The 19,162-nt window shown below is 40.0% G+C and overlaps 1 protein-coding gene across 1 annotated transcript in view; it reads right to left on the bottom strand.

The window, feature by feature from the left end:
* The window catches only part of LOC131983792 (potassium channel subfamily T member 2), a 57,589-nt gene that overhangs the window by 11,121 nt on the left and 27,306 nt on the right, over window positions 1-19,162 (bottom strand). Inside the window, exons 9-18 of the mRNA XM_059348602.1 lie at window positions 18,212-18,306; window positions 17,391-17,571; window positions 13,492-13,656; window positions 12,868-13,004; window positions 11,876-11,939; window positions 10,863-10,971; window positions 3,624-3,732; window positions 3,424-3,480; window positions 1,569-1,721; window positions 1,227-1,480 (exon numbers count right to left, since the gene is read on the bottom strand). Of these exons, the coding sequence (XP_059204585.1) occupies window positions 1,227-1,480; window positions 1,569-1,721; window positions 3,424-3,480; window positions 3,624-3,732; window positions 10,863-10,971; window positions 11,876-11,939; window positions 12,868-13,004; window positions 13,492-13,656; window positions 17,391-17,571; window positions 18,212-18,306 (1,324 nt within the window). The remainder of the gene's footprint in view (window positions 1-1,226; window positions 1,481-1,568; window positions 1,722-3,423; window positions 3,481-3,623; window positions 3,733-10,862; window positions 10,972-11,875; window positions 11,940-12,867; window positions 13,005-13,491; window positions 13,657-17,390; window positions 17,572-18,211; window positions 18,307-19,162) is intronic.

Here is a 19,162-nt window from a genome sequence, read left to right as displayed (position 1 = left end):
ATGCATTTGAGCGTGAAATATGTTAAGTTACTGCACTGTAAACATATTTAAAATTGCAGTTTCATCATATCTCGTGAAGTTTACGGTCCTATATGTGGCCCTGTGGTAGCGTCGATGAAAATAGTGGCCTCCTCCAGCATTTAAGTTGCCCATCCCTGCCCTACATGATGTGTGCAAATCCCTCATTCATATGTTACTCTCCATACTTTCTCTTTGTACTTTTAGCGCGTACTGCAGCTGCCCGAACAAAGAATATACTGTTGTATGCACACAATTGGGACATACAACTTCATCATAATATTATGCCTTGAACTTTGACCCTCTTGCTCATATGCTGCACTGAGGAATATGGGTCAGAATTAGGGGTGTAAATCATAAGTTTAATCACAATACAGTATTATATCAATTCTTTGGACAACTATATGGTGTTTGCTAGTATATCAAAGTCTAACAATGATACAATTTTCATTAAATTCAATTAAATCAAATCAAATTAAATCAAATTCAGGGGCCTGCGATTGATATGAGACAATGTCATGTGTCCATTTAACACAATCTCCTAGCCACTTAAATGGAAAAAAAAGAAGCTTTTTAGTAAAAAGAATAAATATATAGTGGGGATTTCAAAATAAAGGTGCATCTTGATGATGACGATCTGTATCGGTATTATAACTTTACATTGATAATATTGTATATTAATATATCGTTACACATCAATGTATTGGTACACCCCTGGTCAGAATAGCCAGAAAAGCATGCTGGGTTAAAAACTGAAAAGGCAATCAGATGCAGAAGGATATCGTGGTATTTTTTGGAATTGCAATGTATTGGAACATACTAAAACCTTTTTTCTGGTATGGTAGTATTGTAACCGGAATGGACCCAGGCTATGGTGAGAGCACTGAAAAAAAGTGTGCTGTACAGTCCCATTCTGTCCAGCAGGGGGGGTGTTTGTAAAACCACAGCATCTGACATTTCAGTTCGTTTGGCAGTTGCTCTTATCAAGTGTGACTTACAATCAGATACATGTTAATTCCTCTGAAAAGATTTGCATATTTTTAGATAGGTTTGAAATGTGAGAACTGCATAATTCTGACAGCCGTGACTGTGCCGCTGTCTAACACAGTTTAATGACGGGTTTGCATGTGTGACCAACACAGAAACTGTGAACAGAAGGTCAGTGTGTAAATGCTCTGCAGTCTTTGTGTCGGGGAACACTGACTGACCCATGCTGGCAATGATACTGTGGACCGGCAGGCGGGTGAGTCCATGGTAGATGGTTTGGTGCACTCCCCTGGTATTTCCTCCTGTGCCGCCCCACGATGGCTCCCTGTGGCCTCTGACAAACGCAGAGTTCTCCTCTTTGGAGATATTGATGTAAAAGCATGTATCAGAGGCACCCATGATGTGGCAGGGACCAGGGTTCAGCAGGATGTTGGTGGTGTCCAATCTGCGTACACCGATCAAACACACTCCGTACCTGCAGCCGCAAAGACAAGGTCAGCTCTGAACAGCAGAACGGGTCGCTGTGCGATCTCATTTCTTGGCCTTTTGACATTTTGACTTACTTTTTGTGAGCATGAAAGGAGGCAAAGGTGAAACTCTTGCCCTGGTATTCCCCGAAGAATTTACTCTCCTCCAGGCGGATGTGATGCACCTCATTTGCCGAGCAGCGACGGTAGGTTCGGTGCCATTGGTCTGCTGAACATGTGCCGCCCTCCCTGAAAAAGAAAAGGAAGATTGATTGGCCCTGTGGGGGAAGACTGACCTTCAAAAGATGTAACACAAAGCATCCAGCTCAGCACCAGGGCCACACAGGATTTTTCCACTCGAGGTATCAGCGGTAACATCTTACATCTCTGTCAGAAAGCTGCTGATCAATACTTCAATCAGCACATGAATGTACACAAGGACACTCAGCGTATATTAACAATAGGTCCCAGATGTGACATTCTCACTCTTAAGTGGTCTGCATTTTTCTCCTGGGGATATGACTTTAGACATGGAGGCTAAAGAGGTGATAGCTTGAAGCAAGGGTGTGGGGGCAGTGTGAATGTGGGTGGCCTGCGACAAAGACTGCATTATATAAACAAGTGTTATAGAGAATTTGCAGTTTACAGGAACTAAGTGTAAGGCTGGAGAGGAGGAGGACGAATCCTAGTCATGTCGCATCGTCACAGCCAATAAACCAAATGGCAACACGTCCAGATATAGAAGCAGACTTACAAAACACCCTGCTTTTGAATGTTGAACTCATCAGACACAAGCTATAGTGCATATTAATTACCATTTCTTTAAGATATGAATGCATGCTTAAATGACACATTTTGAAAATGTATCAACTTGGATTTTCTTCCCATATCTAATTTGATTTTACTTATTGTTTTAGGAGTACAAGCAGGTTTGTTTTTGTTTGGATACCTTATTATTTATGTCAGGGTCATACATTGTGGCTTTAAGATGAGAGTCATATACATACTAAGGTGTAACCCAATGAAAAAATACAATAAGAGTTTTATTTTAAAGGACATCTGTGAAGGTAAACAACTGGGCAGCGGTGACAGTGGAATTCTTAGTTGTAAAAAATATTACAACTAATAAACTAATACACACATTTTTACATGGTGGTCCATAAAGTTGGAATCATTTTGGTTTCAGATACAATCCTCTGTTAATTGTGGTTTCCTTTTTATTGTGATATGTTTCAGAGATATTGATTAATTAAGTCCTGAGAAGATACACACTTTATCTGTCGAGAAAAAAACCCATTGTCACAATCATTTACTGGAAAAGGTTAAAAAAATATTTTATTCCAACTTTATGAGTTGAACAGTTGCTGCAATGAAAATGTTGCAAAACACATTCACATGCATGTATCGAAGAATTTGAAGTTAGGGACACAATTTGCACATCTGCAAATGAGTATGTGAATAACACAATGACAGTTGCACAACTGTGCAATATTTATCAATTAATAACTACAACTGCATTAATCTCTTAGTGCGTGAGTTCATATATGATTTGTGGTAGTGCAAATTTTGTCTATAATTTCAGATTTTTTGATACTTGTGAATGTGTTTGGCACCATATTCCAGCCTGGTCCTTTTTAACTGTTACATGTGCTCAGTCTTTTTGCTCCAATAATACCTTCATAGACATCTGATTTGAACTTGTGCCTTTTTAATTACTGGTATCATGCCACACATCGAAGATTTTGTGCATCACATGAATTCTGGTGCTTTTTATAGTCGCTCCAACATTAAGTGTAAGATGTTTCTAAATAATACGTTTCTAAATAATAACCCTTTCCTTCTTTTCAGCAGAGTGTGCAGACTATGGATGTTTACAGAGGATTTGGGAGACTTTTGAACCATACTATATCACAGTGCTCCTGGCTGTGAATACAGATGGGATGAATCCTACCTGCTGAGGGCTTGAAAAGCTCCTACACGTTGCTTGAAGGCCTCTTGAGGCGCCGCTCTAAAAAAAAACAAAAGTTGAGTGACAGCGAGGAGACTCAGTCTCACCATAACAACAGTATATTTTACTGTCTGGACTGTACTATGAACAATAAGATAAAAAAGGAGGGATATGGAGAGAGACAGAAAGAGAAGTGAACTTACTGTCCTCTGGAGGAGTGGATCAATAGAGTGATGAGTGTCGAGGTACCCGGGCACACACAGTTTAAGGCCAGCATGGCGTACTTAAACTCTTCTTCACACACAACATGATCTGCAGACACAGGAAACAAGAGGGGCAGAGTGACCGAGGTCAGCAACACACAAACACTCACTTTCTGCTCCATAATAAGGGTCAAATCTGAGCTCAAAAACAAAGAAGTGAATACAAATGTACTGCTAGAAAAGACTCTCTGGGACTTTGTCAGTGTGTGAGTGACAGAGAAAGTTTCATCCCATTAATCAGGTGCAGCATGAAGGGGTCATAAATGATCTCACTTAATCCCTGGTGATAATTGACCATGCAGTTTACATTTTTATCTGCTGAGATTTGGAGATATACTGAAGTTTGTGCTTCCACCGACACAGTAAATGAAAATAATGTAACCTTTAGAGCTAAAAAAAAAAAACCCGGCTAATCTTTTATTGATTTTGTCTATAAAATTGGAGAACAGATATCTCTGGAATATTAACCACACTGGTGTTGGGTGGTTTTAATAAAACATCTGAAACTTTTGCCATTTCATAAATCCTGTATTTTTGTTCTGCACTCAAGGGAAAATCAGACAAACTGGAGTTGGTTTATTCATATTAAGAATGGCTTTTCTCCATTTTTTTAAATTAACTCTGGATGAAAAATAATGAACATTCCTGTCATGTTTCCAGTGCTCAAGGTGACAGCCAACAATTGAACAGCCCAATATATTCAATTTATACTGATATGAAACAGGCCAAGGCAGCACAATGCACATGTAAGAAGCTAGAACAGGCAGGTGAAAAGCTTTTTGACTTAAACGTAATCATCATAACTGTTGTTGTGTCACGGTTCCAGTCAGCCAGACCGGGTGTTTTCTGTCTCCCTGTTTGCTTTTTTCCCCCTCTTGTGTTCTCCTCCGCTCCTTACCTGTTTCCCCAGTATTGTGTGTGTGGAGGGCGTGGCTTTCCTGTTTTCCCTCCATTTCTGAGTCCACACCTGTCTCATCATCTCATCAGCAGCCTCACTTCAAGAACCCAGGGCTTCCCACTACTCTGCTGCAGGTTGTTTTCAACCCTTGTGGAATATGTTTGCTCTGGGCTAAAATTATTCTTGAAACAGTTTTCTCTTTAGTGTTTTTTCCTGGAAAACTCATCTTTTTTTCTCGTTCTCCTGCCTCTGTATTTGGATATCTCTTACCACACCACCTGTCTGTTCCGTGACCCCCTTCTCCATTATGCTGATCCACCCTGCATGCCGCATGCCTTCCCTCCACAGCCTACCCTCTGTGTGCTTCCTTAATAAATCCTCTTAAAAACGACCCACTGCCTCTGCCTCCGCTTCTGGGTCTTTTTTCGGAAACTCAAGCTAAAATGTTGTGGGTTCATTTTCTGCTTATAACTGACAGTTGATCACTGATTCAATGACTAAATGTGTTTTGGAAACATAAATAGATATATACAACGTATACATATGCCTTTTCCAAATTATTCCTAATATAATTTACTCTGAATTTGTTTGTAAGATCTGTCCCTTAAGGCCTCTGTTTTTAAACTCCCAGTCCAAGCCAGGGTTATGTTTTATATATTTGTTCAAAAACAGGAGTTAATTTGCAAAAACAGAAACAGGCCATTTTAAAAATGAATAAACAAACATCAGTTTCATTGATATTGCTTTGAGTGCAAAATGGAAAAAGACTATTTATAAAACATTTTTTAGACATCTTATCAAAACAACACAGCTTGATTGTTATTCCCAGGCTTTCACAGACAAACATACATGCTGTATAACCTAAGCTGTTGATTATACTTTTTTTTATTAGAGTAATTCTTAAATGGCATATGAATTAGGCAGCTACTTTCTCCTCCTACAATATGTAAATGTAAATGGATTTAAAGACAAGCCTGTGTTGTATACGCTATTTAATAATGTTGAGCTGTTTTGTTCCTGAACAAGACTGTTATGTCAAAACTATAGCTGTCATTCCATAATAATAACTAAGTAATCAGGACATTTCCTGGATTAATTATAATAAACATTATGTTTTGCCTTAAGACTGAAACTTTTAATAATGGATATTTGTCTGCAAAGACAAAGAGAATTGTGGTGGGCACCCATAGAACCAATTTCATTCAATATCTTGAGGTCAGAGGTCAAAGGACCATTGGAAAATGGCCATACCAGTTTTTCCTCACCAAAATTAGCCTAAATTTGGAGCGTTATTTAGCCCCGTTTCTGACCAGATATCATGACATGCTTGGTATTAATTAATCTCAAAATGATAATTTTCAGAGGACTAATTGTAACCTTGGTGATCTTTTTGGGTGGTGACAAGTGTGCAAAATAATCCACAATGTGAACAGGTTTCACTGGAACTACTTTCTACAGAACAAATATTCCCATAAAACCATTTTTTTCTTGTGGTTCTTGCAAACAATCTCAATACATTTCACTCATTAGGGCTGTGCTAGTATGGCTGCAGCTTACTGCCAAACGACACACAATCAGATACGTCCCTGTTTGTTGGAAAAGATGTCACTTGATGTTTGTCTAACACAAATGAGTCAAACAGACAGCTGTGTCAAAAATCCTTGCAGCAGCTCCCTGTTTACTCCCGTGGGATCAATTTTATGTCAGCGCTCAGTTTTTTGGGGGGATGATGATGGAAAGACCTAGCAACAAGTAGTGATTCACTGTCAGCCTTATTAAACCGCCTTTCACTCAAATCATCCAAGTCTTAACGCAGCCCTGCCTGCGAGCCGGCCAAAGCAAACTGAACAAACACAGATGACACTCTCCTCGTTTACCTGTTGCCACACAGCCTCTCTTTGAAAGGAAAAACCAATAGAGCGATTCATGTTTGTAGTAAGCCAATCAGTGAATCAGGCACAGGGAGCCTCCATTTCCCCTGCTGTGTAATTCTTGATTGCATTACCTTCAGTGATGAGCACACAGGCTTATTAGGGCTGCCTTGTTTACCAACAATGCTAAACGAGGTCCTAAAAGCACAATATGTGCTCTGTATTAGGAAATAATTAGCGACCGACGTCAGAGCCTGACATGAAGCATCAATCAGCTGCCAGTCTGAGGAACAGGAGAGCCAGCTGAGATGTAAATGCAGTTTTTAATAAATTAGTCCGGTCTGTGTGCGCCTGAAGCTGAGCAGGTGAAAGACAATTAAAATAGCTGATTGTGGATCTTCTGCTGAAGTACCAATGTTCTTTTTGCTCACAACAGTACATTATAATGCAGCTCCAGCACAAACACACAGAGGAGTCTTTGAATTTTGCAGAAGTGGAAGCTTTTACACAGCAATAGGCATCTGAATATGGAGGAGCCAAAAATAAATAAACAAATAGACTCTTAATATGTCATTACATGTACCAAAAATCACATTAAAAAATCAATTCGTTGATTGCAAACATTTTTTTAATCATTTTTTGTTCCTGTCATTATTATTTATTAATTTTAAATGTATTTATGCATTTTTGTTTAATTAATTTATGTATTAATTTTCTTTATGCATACTAGATGTATAAGTAAAAAGGTAGAGGAATAATGCAGAGGGAAATTAATCATAAATAAATAATCCAAAAGTAAATAAATATATGAAAAATTAAATACATTTCATAATTAATTATTTCATTTTTATAGTGTTTACAAACAACTAAATGAATAGGGGAATTAATACAAAGGTAAATAAATAAAGAAGCAATCATTTTATCACATTTAACAATTAATTAAAGTTATTTTTAAGATAATGTTTCGGGATATTTGACAGCATTTTCATTTTATTTATCCATTCATGTATTTATTTTTTCTTTTTTTCCATTTTGGCAGCTTTCGTCCTCCATATCTGAAAGCCTGCAGAGTCGAAGATGAAAACTTTGATGTTGCATCTCTGGAGCAACAACATTCATTATTGTTACACACACAATCCACTCTGTCTGTCTGTGTCTTACACACCAACACACACATCTCCAACTCCCAGAGCACAAACAGCGCAGTCATACACCAAGAGTCTTTTTTTTTCTGATATCCAATTTCCAATGTCCTTCCTCCACCGCTCTACACCACTGTGATCCGTTCACTCCCTATCTTCTGTTCTCCACAGCCCTCCATCCTGCTCTCTATCCTTCAGGTGCCTGGACCCAGACCAAGAGAGAAACCAATTACAGACCTTGACACTGCGCGCACACACACACACACACACACACACACACACACAGACACACACACCCTTCTCTTCAGCCTGCTGTTTAAAGGTGTGTGTGAGTGTGTGTTTGTGTGTGTGTGTGTGTGTGTGCTTTTTTGCACCATCCACAGGAGTACAATTATGACCAGACCACAGGTCCATGAGTTGAGCTAATTAAATCAGTAGGTTTGAGTGAGCTGCTATCAACAAGCTCAGGGGGCGACTGGCTTTTGTCAGTCAAAACTCAAACTGGGGAGATAATCAATCGACAATCTGCACCTAAATCTGCGCGGTTACTCACACACCTCTGGGTTTCCTGCCCTGCTGCAGCATCACACCGACAGATCTTTTCTAATGAACACTGAGCTGTTATTAAGCTTTTCCTGCGGATCAAATTAAATGTTGTATCTCTTGCTCATTAATGCCTCCCACACTAGCACTTAGTGGATATATTCCAAGTGGTGTCAAAACATGGCATCTGTGCTTACAATAATGTCCTTGTGACTGCACACTGATCTGCTCCCTGAGTCTACCTACAGTATGGTGCCTTCAGGGTTAGAGGGACTTTACGGTCACTGTATTATGAGCTCTGTGTTTGTATTTCTAAACAGGCACTTAAATGAATAGTTTGGATTTTTTTGAAGTGGGGTTGTATGAGGTACTTATCAATAGTCAGTGTGCTACCTACAGTAGATGCTGGCATGCTCCCAGTTTGTAAAAGCAGGCAGGAGTATTGGCACTAAAGCTAAGCAATGGACTGCTATATTTATTTTACTCACCTAAAAAAAATCCTTATTAGTTTAAAAGGATGCTACTTTTTTACAGTATTTTCATTGCTCTATTGCCACCAGACAGCTCTTTCCAAGTGGAAACCGAAGCAGTTATGCTCTCTTCAAATCCACCAGACTCCTTGGGCAAAAGCAGTAATTTAACCTCACAGAGCATGGAGTCTGCATGCTGCTACCTTTATTGTTTGGTTTGTTTATGCTATTCTGTGTGCTTTTAAGACTCACACAAAAACAAACTAATTAACTCATCCAGGCAGTGGTAGACCAGCAACTGTGAAAGCCACAAGACTCCTTTGACATAAACAGTAATTTTGGCATTTTAACGGGTTAATTTGGATTCACCAAAGTCACAACACAAAGAAGTTCAACAATAGAGGCAGCGGTAGACCAAACTCCTGTGTTCTGTGAGGTAAAATTACAGTTTTTGTCTGGTGGCTTTGAAAGACGGATATAACAGCTTCAGTTCCTTGTTGGAAGAGCTGTCTGGTGGAAAGGTATAGCTGTACAAAAATTCAAAATATACCAAAAACTTAAACTGATATTGATTATTTAAGGTGTCTAAAATATGATTTGCTACATTTTATATTCCTACCTGCTTCATCAAACTCTGCGGCTATCATCTACTGTAGTTAGTCCAGGCGGCAGGTCTGAGCATGGAGACAAACCAGGAAGTGCCTTAACCTGCATTCTATTGAAAATTCCAGCAGGGGGTGCTAAGTGTGGCTGCATAAAACTGTCCATTCATTTTAATACAAAATTAGAAAACTTCTCACTTGATTTATTCAGATTTTTTTAGGACAACACTATGGTCTCAATCACTAGTAAAAAAATCTCCTTCAAGACAATTTGATGTCAATAGAAGAAAATAGAAGAAAAAGAATTGTATGATTTGGGGCGTGGCTACCTTTGATTGACAGGTGGATAACAAGTCGAGCCCTCATCAGAAGAGAAGCAGAACAATGCGTATCCACGGCAACGTGTCAATAAAGTTAAAAAAAGAAATAGAAAAAAGGATTTGGTCTCATAACTTTGACCCTTCCACTGTATTTTCACTTAGTGACAGTTTATTTGAACGTTTTGTTCAGTAAAAATGTCTTGTTCAGCGTTTGGTTGAACTAACAGACACTCCAAGGAGTTGCTGTTCATTTTTCTGAGGTAAGTAACATACATTATTCAGCAATGCATGGCTTTTGTGTCAACAAGTGCATGACTGCTCGCTATTGCATAAGGAATAGTAACATATTTCAAAATGAATGAGGAGGATACTTCAATGATGTCTAACACAAGTAAGATAAGACATCAAAGCAATCCACATAAACCGTATCCTCCAGCTGTGTGGCTCCCAGCACAGGAGCAGGAGCGTCTCCTCACAGCTACATGGTACTCACATAATATAGAGTGGGTGTTATCATGAATTAACAGGAATTTATCTTTTGATGTAATGATTCCTGGCTGAAAAACAAGAAAGACCTCAGCCAGGCTGTTACAGTTGATTGTTTAAACAGCACTGCAGGGGCAAAGGAGGATCGCCTGCGGTGTGAACTCGTCTGACAGGTTAGCACAACGGCAGAACTCATCAAAAGAAGGGGATTTTCTTTGCCAAGGTAGCGAAGTAAAACGTTAATCATTGATAGAGACAGCTGGGATGAGGGCGGCAAGCTAGAATTGAGTTCTCCGGGGCTGTAGGCAGAGAGATGTGATAAAGCGAGGAAAGGGTGAGAGAGACTTTGATTCCTCTTCTTTCACTCAGCAGATGATTGACTGGCGTCTTCTGTTGATCAGGAGAAGAAGGGAAGGCTCTCCAAAAGGAAATGTAAAAAAAACTCAAAGAAACCCTTAGAGGGCTTATAGCCAAGCTGAGCCAATCTGTCCAGCACTTCTTCAGAGCTGGAAGGATGGGGAGCTGTGTGCAGCGAAGGCACACTGATAGAAAAGACAATTTACGGGCTTATGAATCAAGCTGACAAACTCAGGTAGAGAACAATAAAATAAACAGACAGGACAGCTCTGGTTCCCATGTCATTGCAAAATAAAATAATCACCCATTTTTTGCAAAACACACCTCTGTTCACAAACTGTCAAACTTCACAAGAACATTTTTTCCATAGGTGTCATCCCCTTATTATCTGCATTCAGTTGTGATCGAATAACAGAAGTTGCATCACACACACCTTTCTCACACACCTCAAGTCACTGTCAGTGTATTGATCTCACACTCACTCACCCACCTGCAAATTTGACGTGGAACTTGTTCTCCGGCTTGAGGATCTGGACATACAGGGGGCAATTTGGAGCAAAGTCTTTCACTGCCCAGGCTCGTAGGATGGTCTGATGATCCTGAGGAAATTGGAGACGCAGCGGGATGAGATGGATGAAGTGAAAAGAAGGGAGAGAAAGAGATGTAGAAATCCACAGTTGGCAGCATCAGATTGGAGCTCCTCTTTAAGAATCCTTTTAAACCATTGATCGCATTAAAATGCCATTTCTAGCATTTCAGAGTAATGCCATTTTGACATCTTTCGACAAAGAAGTATTCAAGGCTCTACTAAACACGTTGCAAGGCCATCAGTAGTCAACTGAGTAAAACTGGCCAGGAGAGAGTTGTTGAAAATGCATTTAAAGGAGTTTACAGCCATGCTGGCAGCTCTAAGAGGCTTTTCCTCGAGCACAGAGCCAATAATCTGAAAAATGAATGTATTTTAACAAATAGAAATTGTCACCTGATAATGATACTTCAGAGATAAAAATCAGGGGATCAGCAAAGTCATTACAATTCAGCTGCCGTATTATTCAGTGTGAAAACCAGGGTGTTGATTAACTTACTATAGTGGGGTGCTGTGCTGTATCACACCACACCTATAGAGAGTTCACTGTCTTTTTTTTGCACACATAGTTTTGTATCAATCCTGTGTTTCTTTTACTCATAGCTTCTGTGGGGTTTTTTTTACCATGCAATTATTATTTTTGGTGGAAAAATATAAAAACGAGCAAGCATAAAACAACAAGCACAAAACTCCAGCCAATGCAGTGAGCTAAATCTACTCCTTTCCTTTCCAAAGCTGCTTTTTTTTAATGAAGCAAGTGTTCAGCCCAGAAAAATGTTCAAAGCAAATTACCAGAATTTTTTTTTTTTTGTTTGTCTTAGAAAAACTAGATTTATTCTCAGGCAAGCAGTCTTAATATTGGTGTTTTGCAGTGTGAGGGAGTCATGGCAATAACAGAGAAGCAATGAGGAACGTACAGCAGCAATGCGGTCCACTTCAAACCGGTTGCTGAGGATAAAACAGGCCTCAGCATCGTCCATCCTGCAGGCAGTTAGTAGAGCATGTGGCCATGGGAGCGAGAGAGATATAGATGAAGAGAGAGAGAGAGACAGAGAGAGACACAGAGAGAGAGAGAGAGAGAGAGAGAGAGAAAATTGGGGAAGCGATGAGGAGAGAAGACATGGGAAGGAGGGTGTTGTCATGTTATTGAGGGAGAGGACAAAAGAGAAAAGAGCAGGACAATAGAACAACAAACGAACCAACGTGTCTTTCAAGCCCACGCTATTTAGGGTTGAGATAGAAGGAGGCGAGGAGACAGGGAGATTAAAAAAAAACAAGCTTTTTACTCCTTTTCTTTCGCTGTGACAAAGCCAGACTAAGGTGCTGCGGCTGTATTATGAAAAGCCAGGGGGTAAACAATAAGCAATATGACTCAAACTGTAATTACAGCTGTTACCTAAAGGCTGTATTAGGTATTAATTATGAGCACATGCTTGTACATGTGAGGCCTTTCATTTCAATGGGTCACCACTCATTTCTGTTCTGGGCTTTTTCATGGCCGCAGAATGATTTTGTGATAATAATGCTTAGAAAAGGAAACAGGTGGTCTATAGATCGAGATGAAACCAATTTCTGAACACATGGGCTATTGGACTGGTGATGATTTAGCCTCTGGGGGCAATAGGCGATATTTCTGGGGTTCCAGTGTAGCCAGTGGTTATTTGGGCCAAGACTTCTGCATTATGGAAAACTAAACTGTCATTGATGATTGCCAGTGGGTTTCAAGATTGCATTTCGATCTGTTCTGCCTTATTTTCGCTCAACATTAACTATTTTTTTACATGCTTTCAACCAAATGATTGGTCAATTCTACTCTGACTACTAGAAATCAGAATGCCTCAAATACAATATAATATGAATCTAAAAACATCTATAAAATCAGACTCTTTTGTTGCTGTTTTTGACTCACTTTGCCCTCATCAGGTCTTGGTCTTTGAGGGCAGAACCCTGCAGGTAGATGACTCGCTGGGCCCACAGAGGGACGTGTAGGACCCTCCGGACCTGGACATCCATCTCAGCTGGGCAGAGGATCACCACATAGTAGTCCTGCACACCGACAAACACACACACAATTTACAACCCAACAAGCAAGACATGGTCACAGGTTACATTATTTTTTTACTTGCCAATCTTTAGGAGAAAGGGGGTTAGATAAAAGAAGAGGATGTAGTTTAGGAGTCTGATAAGTGCAGCTAATGCTGAAGTGCCTTAAACCTGCATGCTCTCTAGTGGTCAATTTAACTATTACCTGAAGTCCCCTCCTAACCCTAGCCCTTTGAAGTGGTGAGGACCAATCAAATCTGATACACTATTATGAACAAAGTGATATGCACACATGGATGCATCCTCAAGCAAACATTCCCATCTGCTCCAACATGAATAAGACAGAAGTTTGATCCTTGCTATTGCTGATTTAATCCTCTGCTTTAACCTCAGCTGTTCAGCCTCCTGAAGAGGATTAGACACAACAAATTCACACAAACAAGAGACCCCCCAACACCCTCTCATTCTACTTAAAACCATTTGGAGAGACCTGCAGTCGGGGGTGAGCGAAGAACTCATTGAGGAAGTCCATGAGGAGATCGATCTTGAGACAGCTGACGCACAGCACTACGTGTTTTTCCGTCTGCGCCCTGTAGCGGCTGTAGTTCCCCCCAGACTTCTGCCGCTCCATCCACAGAAAGGCCAGCTGCTCGAACTACATTCAGGATGACATCCGTCACATTCAACAGATGGAAATTGGATTAAGTCAGCTGGAATACAGGGAGGAGCCAGGTGGCACAAGAAGAGAAAACAATGCCTTATATAGAGTAGTGTTTTTGTTTGATTAAGGAGAGTGTTTTGGGGAAATTATGAAAGGTGGAGATTTGGTTCAGAATGGAACACGACATGTTAGTTACAGCAACAACAGTAGGCCTGAACAAAATTGCACCAATGTGTGTGGAGGGCTGGGTGATGGATGATCGGATTATACAGATGAAGAGATGCAAGAACGAGTCATAAAATTCTTGAGACTGTTTTCGTGTTTCACAGCTTTCCACTGGGAATCCACAAATATTTGACTGTGAGCACATCGCTTTAAACTTATTAATAGCACAGATTACTGTGCAGCAAAAACATGCTGATCACTGTAGTTTGAAGTACACAGTGCAGTCCTCCTGCAAGAAGCAGATCTCCAAAAAATGTTTATACACTAACGCCACGTCAACTGACTCAATAGACCTGTAATACTGAATTTACTGCCCATTAAAGTGCCTGGTGGGACCAAGAAAGGGGTCCAGGCAATGCCCTGAATGTCCTCAGATCCTATATGGCCCAGCCTCAACATGATTGGCAATACATTTATTTTCTGTTCACCTGCCATACAGGTGACCTCTGGCACAGAGGACCTAGTGTCCTCTGTGCCAAAAACATTCAGAGCAGATCGAACAGAGTGAGTTTTGTCAGCTTGAGGCAGCTTTTGTAATCATTTTCAATGAACATCTTAAGTTGAAAATGTCAACTCACCATGGAAAAAGGTGATGCGTGATGCATTATTCCTCACTGTCTGATTGAATGTTGGATTCATCCTAAAACTAGCCTTGAACTGACCATCATCCCAGCCAAGCTCCTGGATTAGTTTCCTGTGATTTCTCCTCCTTCTGTGTACCCACAGCGATCTCACTTACCATACCACTAGTATGTTGGACATGGGGAAGTGAGACCAGTCTCTCACCCTTTTTTTATGCTAAAAGGTACAGATCTGAGCTACAATAAATAAAAAAACCCAACAAGACTGCATACTGTACTCTGTCTGATTGGACCTTAAGTGGCTCCTGGATCCTGTATATTTTGCAAAAGTGGCCCTCAGGCTTAGCAAATTTAGCATCCCTGCAATAGACTGAGTTTATTTGTGTTCAATTTTTGTCTAGGAAGTCATCATTTATAGCCCCATATAAATCTGATTGATTTTGAGGTGAGATAATGTCAGCTCATTAAAGTTGGAAAATACCATCTGGCTACACGCACCGATATGACAATAGTGTTTTATTCAGCCATCATTTTCAGTACAGCCAGTTCTCGGTGGCACCACCTGTGGCAGATCTGCGGTGAAACAATGACGCCTCCATTTTAGACCACCGTGATTTGTTAGTCTCCAAACTTGTGAAGCTGAATCCAAAACAAGAGAAATTAGCTAAATGGTTGGCTAATTCTCCTCTATTCAAATCAATATCCTTTTAAGGCTCACAATAACTTGTCAAGAGGTGTGTTTTCTGTGGCCTGTTGTGGACAGGTACAGAGAAACCAATAGAGGCAGAAAAAAGACAGCAGCTGAATCCTGATGTGCTCTGTGGCTCCCCTGTGCAGCCTAGAGAGCGGTCATGGCAGGACTCAGAGTCAGACAGGAGAACAGACACTTGCCCGCACACACACACACACACACACGCAGGGGTTAGGGCTTAGGGGGGCCAGTTTCTAAATGTCAAGGGGTATTTATGGATGAAAGATGGGGAGAGGGAGTGGGGAGGATGACATGGCATCCATGATGGTGACGAACAAAACGGGATTTTTTCACAAGTAGGTTAGTGCAAGTTAAGCAAAAGTGTCTTCATGCGGTTGTCTTTTTTTGTTTTTTTGTTTAAGGTTTATATGTGAAGATATTTGCTCCAACCTGGTCACAGTGTAAGGAAAAAACAAAACAGTGAGAGCGTGCTCAATAGCCATAATGCATGCGTGGGATGCAAGCTTTACACCTACTGCTTATGTGACAATATTACAAACAAAGAAAAAGCGATCAAAGACATGCAGCGTCATCACAGAAGAAATCCAATTTGCAACAAAACAAGAATGTAAGTAAACCAAATCATTTGTGAATTGTTTATCAGTAGTGTGTGAGTGTGATTTCCTGTCCACAGAGGCCCTCTAACTGCAGGCACAATACACACACACACACACCTCAGACACACAGGAAATTCATCCCATTAGCACTTTCACATCTTCTGTGAAACACATGCACGTCAGCTACCTCAGGGATAGAGGGTTTACACAAATATGAGGAACAACCATTAGGCTGCAACTGTTAGTCACAAATAGTATGCATGTGTGTGTGTGTGTGTGTGTGTGTGTGTGTGTGTGTGTGAACTCTTCCTGCAGTTCTCTGTCATAAAGTTCCCTCTGTGGAGCTGCTAAATGACAGGAGAGGGATTTGGGGAAGCGATCGAGTAAGGAAGACACAGCGATGTTCTCGGAGTAAAAATAGTGTTGTAAATCTACGTGGGATGCAGTGAGTCATCACATTATTGTGGGGAAATACAAGTTTTATTATAAACTTTACTGTCACAAGCTTACCAAGGAAAAGTAATTGCATGGCTTTTGTGGATCGCAAAGCTATCCCATCTTATCATTTAAAACATTTTTTTAATCACTTTAAGACAGTGATTCCCAGCCAGGGCTACCACAGAGGGTACATTGCGGGAAAGTTTGTGGAATAGAAAAAATGTAGAAAGGTTGCAGTTATGGAAGTGGTTATCAAGCGAGAAAATTGGGGTTGTGGCTACTAACAAACAATTATTATACACTGAAAAACATTGGAGTGATTTTTGCTTAAAAAAAAGCTTTTTCCACACAGAAAGTGTTTGTAATCTTTACTCAGGCTGTTTCTGTGTAATATTTATTTAATAGAACAACTTATTTTTTTAAATGAAAATACACAAGTAAATTGCAAATTCACTGATTACTGACCTTAATTACATTTTACTTGGAAATATCAACTATTGAAGCCAATGAACTGGTTTAGTGAATATTACTTGGAACGAATTATTCAATTTACATACAAAACTGAGGACACATAATAACAAACAATCACTAAGTAATGCAATACATGAAAAACTGCTATTTTAAAGTAAAAGCACTGAATTCGTATTTGTTTGTAGAATTTATATAGATTGAAATAATAATTACAGGGCCAAAAACTTTTTTTTTTTCAGTGTAACATCAATACCATCAAAGGTAAAAACTGTTAAATAGTTCTCTAAAAGTAACACTTAAATGAGCCATCTTCACTTCAATACTGACAGTTTATTGTATGAAAAAATAACATATAACAACACGTTTAAATTATTAGGAGTGTTATATATCTGGAATATACATTGGCAATCAATGAATAGGTGTATGTGAGTATATCTGACAAGGCTGATCTGTGCTCAGTTTATCTGGGATTTTTCTACCTCCATATTACCTGGAGGACAGCCTGGCAAAACCCCTGCTGGCTGCTCCAAAAGTTAAATTGAAAATAAAATATGTGTGAGATGGGTTTCTGCCTTCAGAGCTCTCCAACTCCAACTCATAAAATAAAAAAATGTTCTTTGGCTTTTTTTTCAAACACACCTTTCAAGTTATATAATGCATCGCCTAACATTCAAACTTCAGACTGATCTGTTGATTGTTTCTCACCTGGATGGGAAGCACGATGAGTGCCACGAAGATCATGATGACCACCAGGAGCTGCGAGGGCCATATTTGGGGGGTGACGTCCCCAAAGCCGACCGTGGAGAAGGTGACGACGCAGAAGTAGAGCGAGTCAAACAGCGTCAGGTTGTTGCCCGCTCGTTCGAGGTGTTGGATCCCACAGATGCTGATGAAGGTGGGGAAGAGGGAGAAAGTAAGAAGAGGAAGTGAGCATGGCTGAGACTTCTCGTGCTGGGTATAGATGCCTGTGGGGGCACATTACACATGGGGAGCTGTCTTTCGCGCCTGTGTGTGTGTGTGTATGTATGTGTGACTGTGGACATGGGGGTGGATGCATGCTTGAGCGCCTTTGTGGACATTTAGGTGTGTGAGTGCAAGCTGTGCGTATAATTGTGTTCTTTAAGGGATAGATGAGTCAACAGGCAAATGTCAACTGCAAGATGGTCAGAGAGCTTAATTTACGTTGTGTAGGATCTTCTGGATTAACTCAGGCTTTCACACCAGACATGCAGCAAGCTGACACATCCTCCACTGTACTGAAGCAATCGCCAGTTGTCGTTTCAGAGCACTATCTCACTCTCACAGTTACCAATTACCTCTCTGCTTGCTGTCTTTTTATCTTTTCGCTCATTTTTTATTCTCCTTTTGCTCTGTAGCTTTGCTTTTGCACCATTTCTGCTGCTTTTCTCACCCTGTCCACAGCTTTTACTTCCTATCCAACCTTCATTCAATGTCTGCCTTTTCTGTCTTTTCTTTCCTGGTTGACCCCCCTTTCAGGTCAATGTCAGCATTGAAGGGATACCCACCACGTAAACATGAGGCACACCAGCGTGCTGATGAGTATCACCACCTGGTTAAACATGGCTGAGTGTGTCCGCTGGATCGCCCTGTGGAGATCATTCTGCAGAGAGACAAACGCATATTTGTATGATATACATATGTGTAGAAACCACAACAGTCCAAAGGCTGTATTGTTAAAGGGATAGTTCAGATTGTTTTGAAGTGTGATTGTATGAGGTACATATCCATATTTAACCCATAAGATCCCACGGTGACATGGGTGTCACAAACATTTTAAATGTTCTAGTAATGTTCATGTATGTTTTCTCAAGTACATAAGTGTGTTTTTTAGTGTTCTACAGCTACAGTAGCTTGTTGACAAGCCATCCAATAAGGCAGTGTTATTTATATTTATTTATTCTCGATTTATTATTATTTTGTTACTTAAAAACAAATCTGAAATGGAATTTGTTGTCTAAAAGCACTATTAAAGTCACAATTTTGATATATGTGGTGGAGATGCAAAGAAAAAGGCAAAATTGTGTTTCTGTAAGCAGAAAAGGTGTCTAGTTTATTCATTTAAAAATAAGATATATCATAAGGTCCACTTGGTCTATGGTATATCTCCCATAATTTTCCTTTTTAAGGATTACAGGCTCTGGGTTCTTATGGGTTAATGTATAACCTACAGTAGATGGAGGTCAGTTTGGAAAACAGGGTTGGAGTACTGGCACTAAAGCTAATCAATGTACTGCTGTGGAAGGAGGCAGCAGCAAAACACATTTTAGCAAAAAAATCAAGAGAACTCTTTATTTAGAATTCACTGCAAATTTGGCCACCAGACACCCCTGTTAAAGTTTACATAGAGGAAACTATGCTCTTGTCAAAAGAACACAGATTCCTTCGACAAAAATAGTAAATAAACCTTGCAGAACACAGGAGTTTCTAGTCTAATGTGCCTTGATAGTTGAGTTTGT

Source organism: Centropristis striata, chromosome 13, assembly GCF_030273125.1.
Source record: "Centropristis striata isolate RG_2023a ecotype Rhode Island chromosome 13, C.striata_1.0, whole genome shotgun sequence".
Lineage (NCBI taxonomy): Eukaryota > Metazoa > Chordata > Actinopteri > Perciformes > Serranidae > Centropristis > Centropristis striata.
This window is presented reverse-complemented; position numbering and strand designations above follow the sequence as displayed.